This window comes from Desmodus rotundus, chromosome 10, assembly GCF_022682495.2.
Source record: "Desmodus rotundus isolate HL8 chromosome 10, HLdesRot8A.1, whole genome shotgun sequence".
Lineage (NCBI taxonomy): Eukaryota > Metazoa > Chordata > Mammalia > Chiroptera > Phyllostomidae > Desmodus > Desmodus rotundus.
Genome location: NC_071396.1, coordinates 63,047,439 through 63,061,083, shown reverse-complemented (window position 1 = coordinate 63,061,083; position 13,645 = coordinate 63,047,439). Strand labels below are relative to the sequence as shown.

At 40.0% G+C, this 13,645-nt stretch overlaps 1 protein-coding gene across 4 annotated transcripts in view; it reads right to left on the bottom strand.

The window, feature by feature from the left end:
• SPIRE1 (spire type actin nucleation factor 1) overlaps window positions 1-13,645 on the bottom strand; it is a 267,545-nt gene that overhangs the window by 88,665 nt on the left and 165,235 nt on the right. For all 4 annotated transcript variants that reach the window (XM_045187677.3, XM_045187678.3, XM_024580563.4 and 1 more), the window contains exon 5: window positions 3,433-3,510. In XM_045187677.3, coding sequence (XP_045043612.2) covers window positions 3,433-3,510 — 78 coding nt within the window. The remainder of the gene's footprint in view (window positions 1-3,432; window positions 3,511-13,645) is intronic.

Genomic DNA, 13,645 nt, shown 5'->3' with positions numbered 1-13,645 from the left:
ACATTCATTTCTCCCTGGGTCTTTTGTATACTGTTAAAGTACCCAATGAATTCCTTGAGCATCCTAATAACCAGTGTTTTGAACTCTGCATCTGTGTTGGAGAGGGTGAAGAAAGGGGACAATGCTGCTGCCTGGCTTCTGGAGTTTTGTCTGGGAGGAAAGTGTCTTCTGGCACTTGCTCTGATGCCAGACACTTTAATCTCTTCCCGTATGCCACTGATGCCCTTACAGGTTCTGTCCCAGTGCTGAAGACAAGAGGGAGTGAGTCTGTGAAAGTCCTAAGTCCCTTCTGGGCCCTTTATTTTTATTTTTTAAATATATTTATTGATTATGCTATTACAGTTGTCCCATTTTTCCCCATTCACTCCACTCCACCCTGCACACCCCCTCCCTCCTACATTCCCCCCCTATAGTTCATGTCCATGGGTCATACATATAAGTTCTTTGGCTTCTACATTTCCTTTACTATTCCTACCCTCCCGACTATTTTCTACCTACCATTTATGATACTTACTCTCTGTACCTTTCTCCCCTCTCTCCCCCTCCCACTCCCCTGTTGATAACCCTCCATGTGATCTCTATTTCTGTGGTTCCACTTCTGTTGTAGTTGTTTGCTTAGTTTGCTTTTGTTTTTGTTTTAGGTGTGGTTGTTAATAACTGTGAGTTTGCTGTCATTTTTACTGTTCATGTTTTTTATCTTCTTTTTCTTAGATAAAGCCCTTTAACATTTCACATAATAAGGGCTTGGTGATGATGAACTCCTTTAACTTGACCTTATCTGAGAAGCACTTTATCTGCCCTTCCATTCTAAATGATAGCTTTGCTGGATAGAGTAATCTTGGATGTAGGTCCTTGCCTTTCATGACTTGGAATACTTCTTTCCAGTCCCTTCTTGCCTGGAAGGTCTCTTTTGAGAAATCAGCTGACAGTGTTGTGGGAACTCCTTTGTAGGTAATTGTGTCCTTTTCTCTTGCTGCTTCTAAGATTCTTTCCTTCTGTTTCATCTTGGGTAGTGTAATTATGATGTGCCTTGGTGTGTTCCTCCTTGGGTCCAGCTTCTTTGGGACCCTCTGAGCTTCCTGGACTTCCTGGAAGTCTATTTCCTTTGCCAGATTGGGAAAGTTCTCCTTCATTATGTTATCAAATAAGTTTTCAGTTTCTTGCTCTTCCTCTTCTCCTTCTGGCACCCCTATGGTACGGATGTTGGAATGTTTAAAGTTGTCCCAGAGGTTCCTCAGGCTCTCCTTTTTTTAAAAAAAAATTAAATTCTTGTTTCTTCATTGTGTTCCAGTTGTATGCTTACTTCTTCCTTCTGGTCCAAGTCATTGATTTAAATCCAGATTTCCTTCCCTTCACTCTTGGTTCCCTGTATAGTTTTCTTAATTTCACTTTGTATAGCCTTACTTCTTCCTTTATGTTGTGTCTATACATGATCATATCTGTAAGCATCCTGATTACCAATGTTTTTGAACTCTGTATCTGATAGGTTGGCCATATCCTTGTTGATTAGCTCTTTTTCTGGAGTTTTGATCTATTCTTTCATTTGGGCCATATTTCTTTGTCTCAGCGCACCTGTTACATTGTAAGGGGTGGAGCCTTAGGTATTCACCAGTGAGGGGCAACCTACTTTGTTGAGTTGTGGCACTGTATGTGGGTAGTGGTCAGAGAAGGAATAATGCAGCTTGCTTGGCCCTTGGCACACTTTCAGCCACTTCCCCTGCTACCCACAAGGGAACTGGGTCCTTCTGTTGCTGATTTCTGGCTGGGTGGGTTTGTGAACCTTCTAGGACCCTGTGGGCCCCTCCAACGGACTCTCCTGTGAGATTGGCAGTTTTTCCCACCACTGTAACCCCCACAGATTTTAACAGCCAGGGGCTTTGAAACTTTGTTTTCCTGTTGCTGGAATCCTGGGTTGCACAATCTGTCTTGCTCCCCAGTTGTTCCTCCTGGTTTATCTGCACAAGAACGTGGGACCACCTGGCCTGCTAGCTATAAAAGTGACTTATTTAATTCCTTGGTTGTCAAGACTTCCACACAGCTTGATTTTCTGACAATTCTGGGTGGTATCTGTTTTGTAGTCTAGCTGTCATTTTTGCTGTGGTCGTGTGAGGAGGTGAGCCATGTTTTCCTATGCCTCCATCTTGACCAGAGGTCTCCTGTTTTTAAACCTTACTCTTTCTTTAATGTTCCATGTTAGTAACTTTCCAAATATCTCAGTAAAGATATACTAAATAAATTAAGAGTACTGCAAACAGGAAATACCAAAGTGACCATTATAGAAGATCTGATAAACAATGGAATAAAACTTGGCAGTAAAAAAAAAATAAACCCTACTGATATAGGCAACCACATGGATAAAATTGTAAAAGAATTATGCTGAATGAAATAAGCCAAGAAAAAACAGTACATAATACTGATTACATTTATATGCTTCAGAAAATGCAAACTAATCTATATGGCAGGAAGCAGATCACCGCTTGCTTGGAAACTGGAGAGAAAGGAGGCAAGAAGGGGGATTATAAAAGGGTATGAGGAAACTTTGCAGAGTGATGGATAGGCTCATTATTTTGATTGTGGTGATAGTTTTATGAGTATATATGCATATATACATATCTCAAAATTTATTAAATTGTACTTTTTAGGTTTGTGCATTTATTGTATGTTGGTTATACCTTAATAAAGCTGTTAGAAGAAAACATGGCAAATGATTAAAATCTAATATGATCAAAAACAAGTTGTTCATATCCCCCAAATCTACATCTTTTGCTACTCCCTCATTTAATGATTCTACTCCCTAATTTATTTAACCAGTGTACTTAACCTGAAAAGTCAGAATCCTAAAATGTGCCTTCCTGATAACACTGAACATACCTCAGTCTAACTCTGTGACATTCACTACCCTGTCCATGAGGCCATAATGCCTGCCTGACTCTAAACATATATGAGAGCAGGGATTCAAGTATCTAGAACCAGGTCAGAAAAACAGTAGTGTGTCACATGAACACACCATCATCATCTGTTCTAGAAGTTTGTCTTCTGTTTTATGAAGGCAGAGACTCCATATTATTCATTCTGCATTCCCAGGACCCAAATCTTGTAACAATTCATTAAATAAATAAATATATAATACTATATATACTATAGTTTCATACCTTATCCTGAAACAGAGCTTAAATTGTGACTTACAAGAGTATGCTAAAGTTTTATTATAATCAGAAAGGTCAATATTTTAAAACACCAAAAATTCCCAGAGAAATTGGAATAATTCTAATAAAATGAGACAGTTTTTAAAAATAGGGAATTTACATTTCCTCTAATGTAAGACCAGGCACTCAAATTCAGGTAATGTCAATTCATACTATAGTCCTTAACAACCAGCTATAATATTTCTTCAACACTAAACATAACAGGGAGAATATCCAGCTATCTTACCCAGTCAATGTTTTTCAGTTCTTCCAGATCTGTGTTAGATTCATCGCTCGTTTCCATTTCTTGAATCTTCTTAAGATTCTACCAGTTGAAATAAAAATATTTGGTATAAAAATTTCACTAACTTAAATTAGTGAAAGTAAAATTAAATTTTAAATTAAAATTAAAATTTCTAATGGATACCTTAAGATAAAATATAAACAAAAGTGTTATTGAAGCAGGTAGTACAGATAGCAGGTTCAACACAATAACCAATTCTTCAGGGAAACATTCCAATCTTCCTGTTATACTATTTTATAGCACTATAAACCTTTCCTCTACAGTTCTTATCAACACTAATTTTATATTTGTTTGTGCCTTCTCACTACACTTCATGACTCAGACTTCTGTTCTCAGAAGCTAATATAAGCACAATAACTTTTCTGATGCTCAATATATATTTGTCAAGTAATTTAATGGATAAATTTCAATATATAAAATGTCTTTTATTTATTTTAAATTTGTACATATATAGTGAAAAATAGTTATCACAATAAGGTTAGTTACACTTCTATCACCTCACCTAATTATCTTTTTTTAAATGGTGGGAATATTTAAGATCTATTCTCTTTACAACTTTCAAGTATATAATACAATGTTGTTAACTACAGTCCCCATGCTGTACATTGGATCCCCAGAATTTATTCATCTTATAAATGGAAACTTGCACTTTGAAATTGCTCTAATTCAACATTTGCAATTAAAAAAAAATCTTGATTAGTAAAACATACATTCACATATTTTTTATAAATTTGTGTTATATCATTACTACTCACAATAATTCAACTCTGAAGTATTTTGCTAAATGTATTTTCCTAATTGCATTTGACCCAAGTTTAAATGTACTGTATGACACCTAGCTTGTTTTATATGAAAATAATGAATACTTAATATGAAATATTTCTAAACCATTTATTTTTAGCTTCTCTACATCTCAGATTAACCATCTGCAAAATAAGAATACACTGCTCACTTTTTTGTACTTAATAATGCATAGGAGTATTAATACAGAAAGAATAAAATTACTATGACTTGAAGAAAAGGTGGTATAAATAATGCATTATTTCCTCTCTCCCTAGGAAAGAAATTAGGAGGAGAAATGCATATTTGTTTCAGAATGTTTCCATAATTATTATTTTAAAATTAAAAAAAAATCCTCACCCAAGGATATGTTTGATCTTAGAGACAGAGGAACAGAGATAGGGATGGGGGAGGGGAGAGGCAGAGAGGAAGGAGGGGAAAAGAGACAGTTAGAGAGAGAGAGAGAGAGAGACAGAGAGAACATCAATGTGAGAGGGAAACATCGATTGGTTGTCTTCCCTATGCTCCTGGACTGGGGATCAAATCTGCAACCTAGGTATGTCCCCTAACCAGGAATCAAACCTGTAACCTTCTGGTGTGAGGGACAAAGCTCCAACTGGCTGAGCCACCTGGCCATGGTCATAATTATTTTTAAAAGAGAAAAGTCAGGTTCCTGCTTGTGACTATGAAATAAGATACTTGCCACTCATGAGTCATGGCCTAAGTTCCCTCTTTGGGCCTCTTGTGCCCCACCTTTAAAAGGAAGATACAACCATCTACCTTAAAATGTTGTATTTAAAATATAATCAGTTGAGCATAGCAGAACCTTGCATGTATAGCCTCTGGGGAAAAGGAACTCCCGTAACATGCATATCCTAATTCTCCCCTGTACTGTCCCAGCCCCATCTCTTTGCCTTCCAGAACCTTGCTCTTTTCCAGTGGTCTTGACTGCTGCTCTTGGCTGCAATAGGATGCTAAGGGCAGCTAACAAGTGCTAACTAAGCCTTTAGGTAACCACCATTTAACCCCAACCATAACCCACATTACAGGGGAAATTAAAGCACATAAATGCTAACTAACATATTTGAGGTCTCCTGAAAGGTGAGTGAAGGTGAGTGATGGAGTAAAAGTAAAGTAGGTGGGTACAAGGGTCTCAGACATGAGGTAAGACATGTGGAAGGGATGCCAGACAATGAGAATGGTCCTGTTGGGAACATAAGTGTCCTGATGCTGCCCCTAGTGACTTAGATAATTCTTAGAAAGCAGCTAAATAAAGTTCTACTTTATTTTTGCTAAAATAAATGTGTATGTATTGATAAATTATACAAGGAAAAAGAATAGAATTTATGTCTTGTAACTGATTTGCAGATAATGGGTGCCTAACATCTGGTGTGGTATTGTATCAAAATCTCAGTAATAATCATTATTACATTATTAGTAAACTAGGATTCTCAGTGTTCTATTTTTAAAGATGTACCAGATATACTTCAAAATATTCCTGATCTCTATTTTTTTCTAGGGATTTTTAGTTATCTTTTTTTTTTAATTTTTATTTTGAGAGAGAGGAAAGGGGAAAGAGAGTTAGAGAGAGAGAGAGAGAGCATGATTTGTTTTTCCACTTCTGTATGCATTCATTGGTTGATTCTTGTATGTGCCCTAACCAGGGATCAAACACAACATTGGCATAGCAGGACAATGCTCCAACCAGCTGAGCTACCTGGCCAGGGCTACTAGTTACCTTTTAATAAATCTCTGATGATTTAAAGCTACAGTTTTCAACCCAAGTCCACAATCTTAAAGAAGTATCAAAATCAGAATTGAGCAGCAGACCAAAAAGGAGAGACACACATTTACTGTGTTCCTAGATGACTGCAACCCAGGATCCATCCCCCCAAAGAATTAAAGAATACATTATCCTATTGACTAGAAGAGTCTTAATTCTGTTCTTTTTTTAAACAATTAAAATGGTGAAAGAAAAGACCTATAGGAGGTGAACTGCCTCTGGGTACCCTAAGACGCTATCAGGCTGTGATGTCCATCAGCAGCAGCACTCTCCCCTCCCCCCTCAAAAACAAAATGAAAGCTGAGAAAAAGTACCTCAGCTATATTTCCTCACACTATAGCTTTAGGGCATTTACACTGGCTGTTCCCTGTTCCTACAATGCTTTACCCAAATATCCACATAGTTAATTCCCACACATCCTCATTCTCACTCAAATGTCACCTCCTCAAGGTGGCCTACCCTGACCATCCCATATAAATGCCAAGCCCCACGCCCTGGACTTTTTCCAGAGAGCCCTCATATAAAGCAGATTATTTTAGCTACAGAAGAAACTGAACATATCATGGTGCTTTTCAACATAGAGTGACTTTAACTTCATCTTTTGTACACAGAAGTTCAGAAATCAACTATTTTCCCAAACACCCTGCTTTTTTTTTTTTTTTTTTGCTGTGAGCATGTCTTTCCATCAAGCTATTCCACAAGTTCTCTTATCATATTTTCTGTTATAAATATCTTCAAATTCCAAACTCTGTAATCCTGGGATGATTCCATAATGACCAGATAACTGTAACAGAAATCCCAGGGAAACCATTTTTCTCCCTTGAATTTCCACACAGCTCTTTTTATATGTGTAAGATACAGAGGTTGAACATGAATGTAACTCATTATTACAGCTCAGCCTCAGCATAAGGATCCCACATCGTGAGAATTCTCACCAGATTTCACTAGCTGCTAATGGAAATCATCACAAAAGAGCATTCGAGAAGGGGCAGCTGAGTAAATTGGACTCCAGACCCTCCACACATTCTCCTTCTCTCTCTCTGCAGCTCCACATTTGTACCCACCCCCTTTAATATGTTGTACATCTGTTATTTTCTTTGAACAAAATGTTCCACCACTTAAAATCGATGCTTTGAAAGATGAAGTATAATGCCTTAGAAGCTGCATCCTAACCTAAAACCACTACATTTAAATTAGAATTTTCCACAGAAAAAACTGTCTATCAATGAAGAAAAATATACAAAGGAATTAATTTATCAAATAAAATGCATTCAAAACAAGTCAAGTTAAAGGGTAGTATTTAATAGGACAAAACTCTGGATTCTTATTTCTGAGAAACAATAAACGTGACCAGGGGACTCCACTTACATCATACTCAAAATATTATAATCAAAATGCTTTGCATGAATTGAAGATCATGTAAGTGTAAAATTGTCATCTTATAATAAGAAAACTATAAGCTAAAACTATGAGAAAAATGTGCACTTATGACTTAAAAAATACATTGTGAAGAGGTAGGAAAATATTACACATTTCTAAGGACAGTATCAATTAGTAAATTTCTATGGAGGAGAATTTCATAGTATTTTATGAAAATTATAAGTGCATATTTCATTTGACAAAGTAATTCTACTTTTAGGAATTTGTCCTACATATATGATCACATCTATGATAAATAAATTAGAAACTATGCATGGCAGCATTTTTTTGTAATAGCAAAAGACTGGAAATGACTTAATGGTTGTTGATAGAATGTTGACTTAATCAATTACAGTATGTCCACATAACAGAATATTATGAAGACATAAATTATCTTCAAGACATAGGAAGGTTTCACATAGCATAAGTGAAATGAAAAATATTGATGTTTTGTTATACATAAACTATCTCTATAAGGACAAAGAAGAAATTAACACTATTTATGGCCTGTGGGAGAGAAACTGTGTAGCTAGGAGACAGAAATAGAAGGTACTCCTGGAGTATGAACCATGTAAATGTTTTATTTGTTAAAGTAAGTCAATTAATTGGGGGCTTTTGAAGATGGTGGCATAGGTAAATGATGTACTCTCTTCCTCCCACAATCACATCAAAATTACAACTAAACTATAGGACAACCATTATGCAGACCCTCCTGAAATCTGGCTGAACAGAAGTCCTATAACTAAGAATACAAAGAAGTCACATTGAGACTGGTAGGAGGGGCGGAGACATGGAATGAGCTGGTCCCACACCCACACGTGGTGGTTAAAAATTAGAAGGGATACTGGCTGCAGAGGTGCCCCCTGAGGAGCAAATCATCCCATTCCCATACAAGGCACCCCAATCCAGGGTGTCAGGGCAGAAAGAGAGGTCCTCAAGCTTCTGGTTATAAAAACCAGCAGAGATTGTGGCTAAGTAGGATGAAGGTCTTCTGGAATCCCAGGTGTTCCTCTTAAAAGGCCTGGGCACAAACTTACTCAGACTCACCCATTCTAAATTCCGGCACTGGGGAAGTAGCTCAAAACCACCAGAGATATAAAGGGAAAACCTGAATTACCTGGTTTTGAGGCAAGTATTGGAGGGGCAACCTTTTCTCAGACAGACGGGCTGAGCCCTCCCACAGAGAGCCAGCAGGCAGGTCCCATATCTGAGTCTCCATTAATCTCAGTAACACTGGTCACCCCACCTTACTGATTCCTGAGACCTCACCCCATCTGAATTTGGGCACATCCAATGCTTATCCAGTGGCTTTCCCATACAAAAAGCTTATCTCGGCTCATGCTGCGGACCTTCTTAATCTATCAAAGATTTACAAACCCCAAACAAGCAGCATCTGGCCTTGGAGTGCCCCATTGCTAAGTGATCCTGGGCCTGGCACTAGTGGCAGCTGGCCATGGTTAGCAGCTTGGCCTCTCCTGGGCACCTCCAGCCAGTACAAGTAGCAGCCATCTGCAGATTGCTCTGTAGCTCATGCAGGGTGGCACAGGTAGGGCACAGGCAGTTGCTGATCTAGAACTGCACCTCAAGGGAGGTGCCAGCTTCAGACCATACTGGAACACCACCCAATTAGCTCCACAAGTGGCACACTCATGGGGTGAATACACTGGGCATCAGAGCTCCACTGAAGTGAGTCCTGCAGCACCTCCACAGTCAGTCCTCACAGCAGCTCTGTCTAAGGGTACACCCTCCCCTTGACATGCCAACAGCAACCGAGGCTCAAATATAAAAGGAGAGTATATAGAGCCCACCAGAGGGCGCACCTCAAGTTCCCAGTTCAGTTGATGGAGGAGGCTGTGCCACCAGACCCTACAAGACACCTATTACCAAAGGCCACTCTACAAAACCCAGGAGGTGTAGCATCTCTACCTAATACATAGAAAGAAACACTGGGAAGCAGCCTAAATGAGGAGACAAAGAAACATGTCCCAAATGAAAGAACAGAACAATACTCCAGGAAAAGAACTAAACAAAATGGAGAAAAGCAATCTATCAGACCCAGAGTTCAAAACACTGGTTATAAAGATGTTCAGTGAACTCGAGAGAAGCATAGATGAACTTAGTGAGAACATTAAACAAAGTGATAGGAAACATAAAAATGGAGATAAGGAACATAAAAAAGAACTAGTCATAAATGAAGAATACACTAATTGAAATGAAGAATAATTAACAGGGAATCCACAATAGAATAGATGAAGTCAAGAATGAAATCAGAAATTTGGAAGAGGAGGAGGCAGAAAACACCCAATCAGAACAGCAAAAAAAGAATCCAAAAAAATGAGGATACTATAAAGAGCCTCTGGGACAACGTCACGTGTACAACATGCACATCATGGTGGTGCCAGGAGGAGAAGAGAGAGAAAACCAGTGTAAAACATCATGATGGAAAACTTCCCTAATCTGCTGAAGGAAATAGATATAGAAGTCCAGGAAGTATAGAGTCCCAAACAAGGTGAACCCAGAGGGGTCCACACCAAGACACATCATAATTAAAATGCCAAAGGTTAAAGACAAAGAGACAATCTTAAATGCATCAAGAGAAAAGCAGTTAGTTATCTACAATGGAGCTTCCATAAGACTGTCAGCTGATTTCTCAATAGGAACTTTGCAGGCTAGAAGGTATTGGCAAGAAATATTCAGTGTGATGAAAAGCAAGGACCTAACAACACAGATTACTCTACCCAGCAAAGCTACCATTTACAATCAAAGGATAGATAAAGAGCTTTCCAGAAAAGAAGCTAAAGGAGTTCATAATCATCAAACAAGTATTAAAGAAATGTTAAAGGGAAGAAGAAAAAGGAGAAAGATGAAGAAGAGAAAGAGGAAGAATAAAAGGAGGAGGAAGAGGAGGATGGAAAAGAAAAGGAAGAAGATAAAGAGGAAGAAGAAGATGATGAAGAGGAGGGAGAAGTAGAAGAAGAGGAAGAAGAAAGGGATAAAAAATATGAATAATAAATGGCAACAAATATATATGTATCAACAATTACTTTAAATGCAAAAGGATTAAATGCTCCAATCAAAAGATATATGGTGGCTGAAAAATAAAACAAGACCCTTACATATGCTGTCTACAAGAGACTTCAGTTCAAAAGACACACACAAACTGAAAATTAAGGGGTTAAAAAAAGATTTTATGACTAGCGAGAACCAAGATGGAGGCGTAGGTAGACAAACTGCATCTCCTTGCACAACCAAAAGAAGGACAACAACAATTTAAAAACAAAAAAACAACCAGGACTGACAGAAAATGGAACTGCACGGAAGTCTGACAACCAAGGAGATAAAGAAGAAACATTCATCCAGACCGGTAGGAGGGGCAGAGACAGGCAGCTGGGGCACACAGGACTCGGGCAACGTGACCGGATCCAGAGACATGGAGGATTTTGCATAGTATTAATTGAAATAATATACGTAATTCAGAGGGACTTCCCTGCCAAGGCAGAGGCGTAGGTAGATACACTCTGTCTCCTCACACAATCAAAAGGACAACAACAAATTAAAACAAACAAACAAACAAAAAACCAACTAGAACTGCCAGAAAACTGAACTGTATGGAAGTCCAACAACCAAGGAGTTGAAGAAGAAACATTCATTTAGACTGGTAAGAGCGGTGGCAGTGGGCAGTAGGCAGCTGGGGCGGAGAGGGCACACAGCAAGGCAGTGGCTAGAGGACTGGGTGGGCAAGGTGTCAGCTGGAGAAGCGGGTGGTCCCACCTTTGCATATGGATAAACAGGGAGGAACAAATGGGGAGCAAGACAGACCACACCCCCCAGGGTTCCAGTGCAGGGAAATAAGGCTGAAAACCTCTGGGTGTAAAAACCTGCAGGAATTGCGGCAGCGGGAGAAACTCCCAGTCTCACAGGAGAGTTCCTTGGAGAGACCCACAGAGTCCTAAAACATACACCTGAGAATCAGCACCAGAGGGGGACCAATTTGCTTTTGGGAAGTAGGGAAAGTGACAGAAAGCTGGCCCAGAGCTGAGCAAGCAGCGATATTACCTTTCAGACCCCTCCCCCACATATAGTGCCAAAATGCAGCCACGTGAATTGCCCTACCCTGGCAAATACCTAAGGTTCTGCCCCTTACAACGTAACGGGCATGCCAAGACAAAAAAAATATGGCTCAAATGAAAGAACAGATCAAAGCTCCAAAAATACAACTAAGTGATAAAGAGATAGCCAACCTATCAGATGCTGAGTTCAAAATAATGGTAATTAGGATGCTCACAGAAATGGATGAGTATGGTTGCGAGAGAGAGGAAAAAGGGAAGGCTATGCACAGTGAAACATACAGGGAATCAACAGTGAAGGGAAGGAAACCAGGACTCAAATCAATGATTTGGAGCAGACGGAAGAAATAAACATTCAACCAGAACAGAATGAAGAAACAAGAATTAATAAATAAATAAATAAATAAGGAGAGGCTTAGGAACCTCTGTAACAATTTTAAATGTTCCAACATCCTAATCATAGGGGTACCAGAAGGAGAAGAGGAAGAGCAAGAAATAGAAAACTTATTTTAAAAAAACAATGAAGGAGAATTTCCCCTAATTTGAAAAAATAAAGAAGGAGAACTTCCCCAATCTGGCAAAGGAAACAGACTTCCAGGAAGTCCAGGGAGCTCAGAGAGTCCCAAAGAAGTTGGGCCCAAGGAGGAACACACCAAGGCACATCAAAATTAAGTTACCCAAGATTAAAGATAAGGAGAGAATCTTAGAAGCAGCAAGAGAAAAGAAGACAGTTACCTACAAAGGATTTCCCATAAGACTATCAGCTGATTTCTCAGAAGAAACCTTATAGGCAAGAAGGGGCTGGAAAGAAGTATTCCAAGTCATGAAAGGCAAGGACCTACATCCAAGATTACTCTCTCCAGCCAAGTTTTCATTTAGAATGGGAGGGCAAATAAAGTGCTTCCCAGATAAGGTCAAGTTAAAGGAGTTCATCATTATCAAGCCCTTATATGAAATGTTACTGGGACTTATCTAAGACAAAGAAGATAAAAAATATGAACAGTAAATGACAAACTCACAATTATCATCCACTAAGCCTAAAAAACAAATACGAAAATCAAGCAAACAACTAGAACAGGAACAGAATCACAGAAATGGAGATCACATGGAGGGTTATCAGCGAGGAGGGCGTGGAAGAGAATGGGGGAAAGGTACAGAGAATAAGAAGCATAAGTGATAGGCATAAAACATACAGGGGAGGAGGAGAACCAAGATGGCGGCATAGGTAGACACACTGCGCCTCCTCGCACAACCAGAACTGACAGAGAATTGAACAGCAAGGGGGACCAACACCAAGAAAATAGAAAATAACCATTCATCCAGACTGGTAGGAGGGGCGGAGACGGGCACCGGGGTGGAGAGGACTCGCGTGGCTGTGGCGGGACTGAGACTGGCGGAGTGTGGGACAAATGGCGCAGGCAGTCCGAGCACTAGCAGACCCTGCGGCCCCACATCAGCGCAGATAAACCGAGAGGGCGGGACTCAGAGTGGTGGAGAGTGGGGCAGGCAGAGCAGCGGGTGGCACCCCGCGGCACCAAATTCGCCCACAGATAAACCTGACGAACGGCGGGCAACGAAGCAGACCGTGCAACCCAGGGCTCCAGCTCCGGGAAATAAAGCCTCAAACCTCTGATTGAAAGCGCCCCTGGGGGTTGGGGCGGCAGCAGGAGAGACTCCCAGCCTCACAGAAGAGGTTGTTGGAGAGACCCACAGGGGCCTAAAGTGTGCACAGGCCCACTTACTCGGGAACCAGCACCAGAGTGGCCCAGTTTGATTGTGGGTAGCGGAGTGAAGGATTGAAATGCAGAGGAGAGTGAGGCGGGCGCCATTGCTCCCACTCGGCCCCTCCCCCTCGTACAGCGTCACAGCTCAGTGACCAGCGTTACCCCGCCCTGGTGAACACCTAGGGCTCCGCCCCTTAAAGTAACAGACGCGCCAAGACAAAAAAAAAAAAAAAAATGGCCCAAATGACAGAACACTTCAAAGCTCCAGAAAAAATACAACTAAGCGAGGAAGAGATAGCCAACCTATCGGATGCACAGTTCAAAGCACTGGTTATCAATATGCTCACAGACTTGGTTGAATCTATTCGAAAAACAGATGAAAA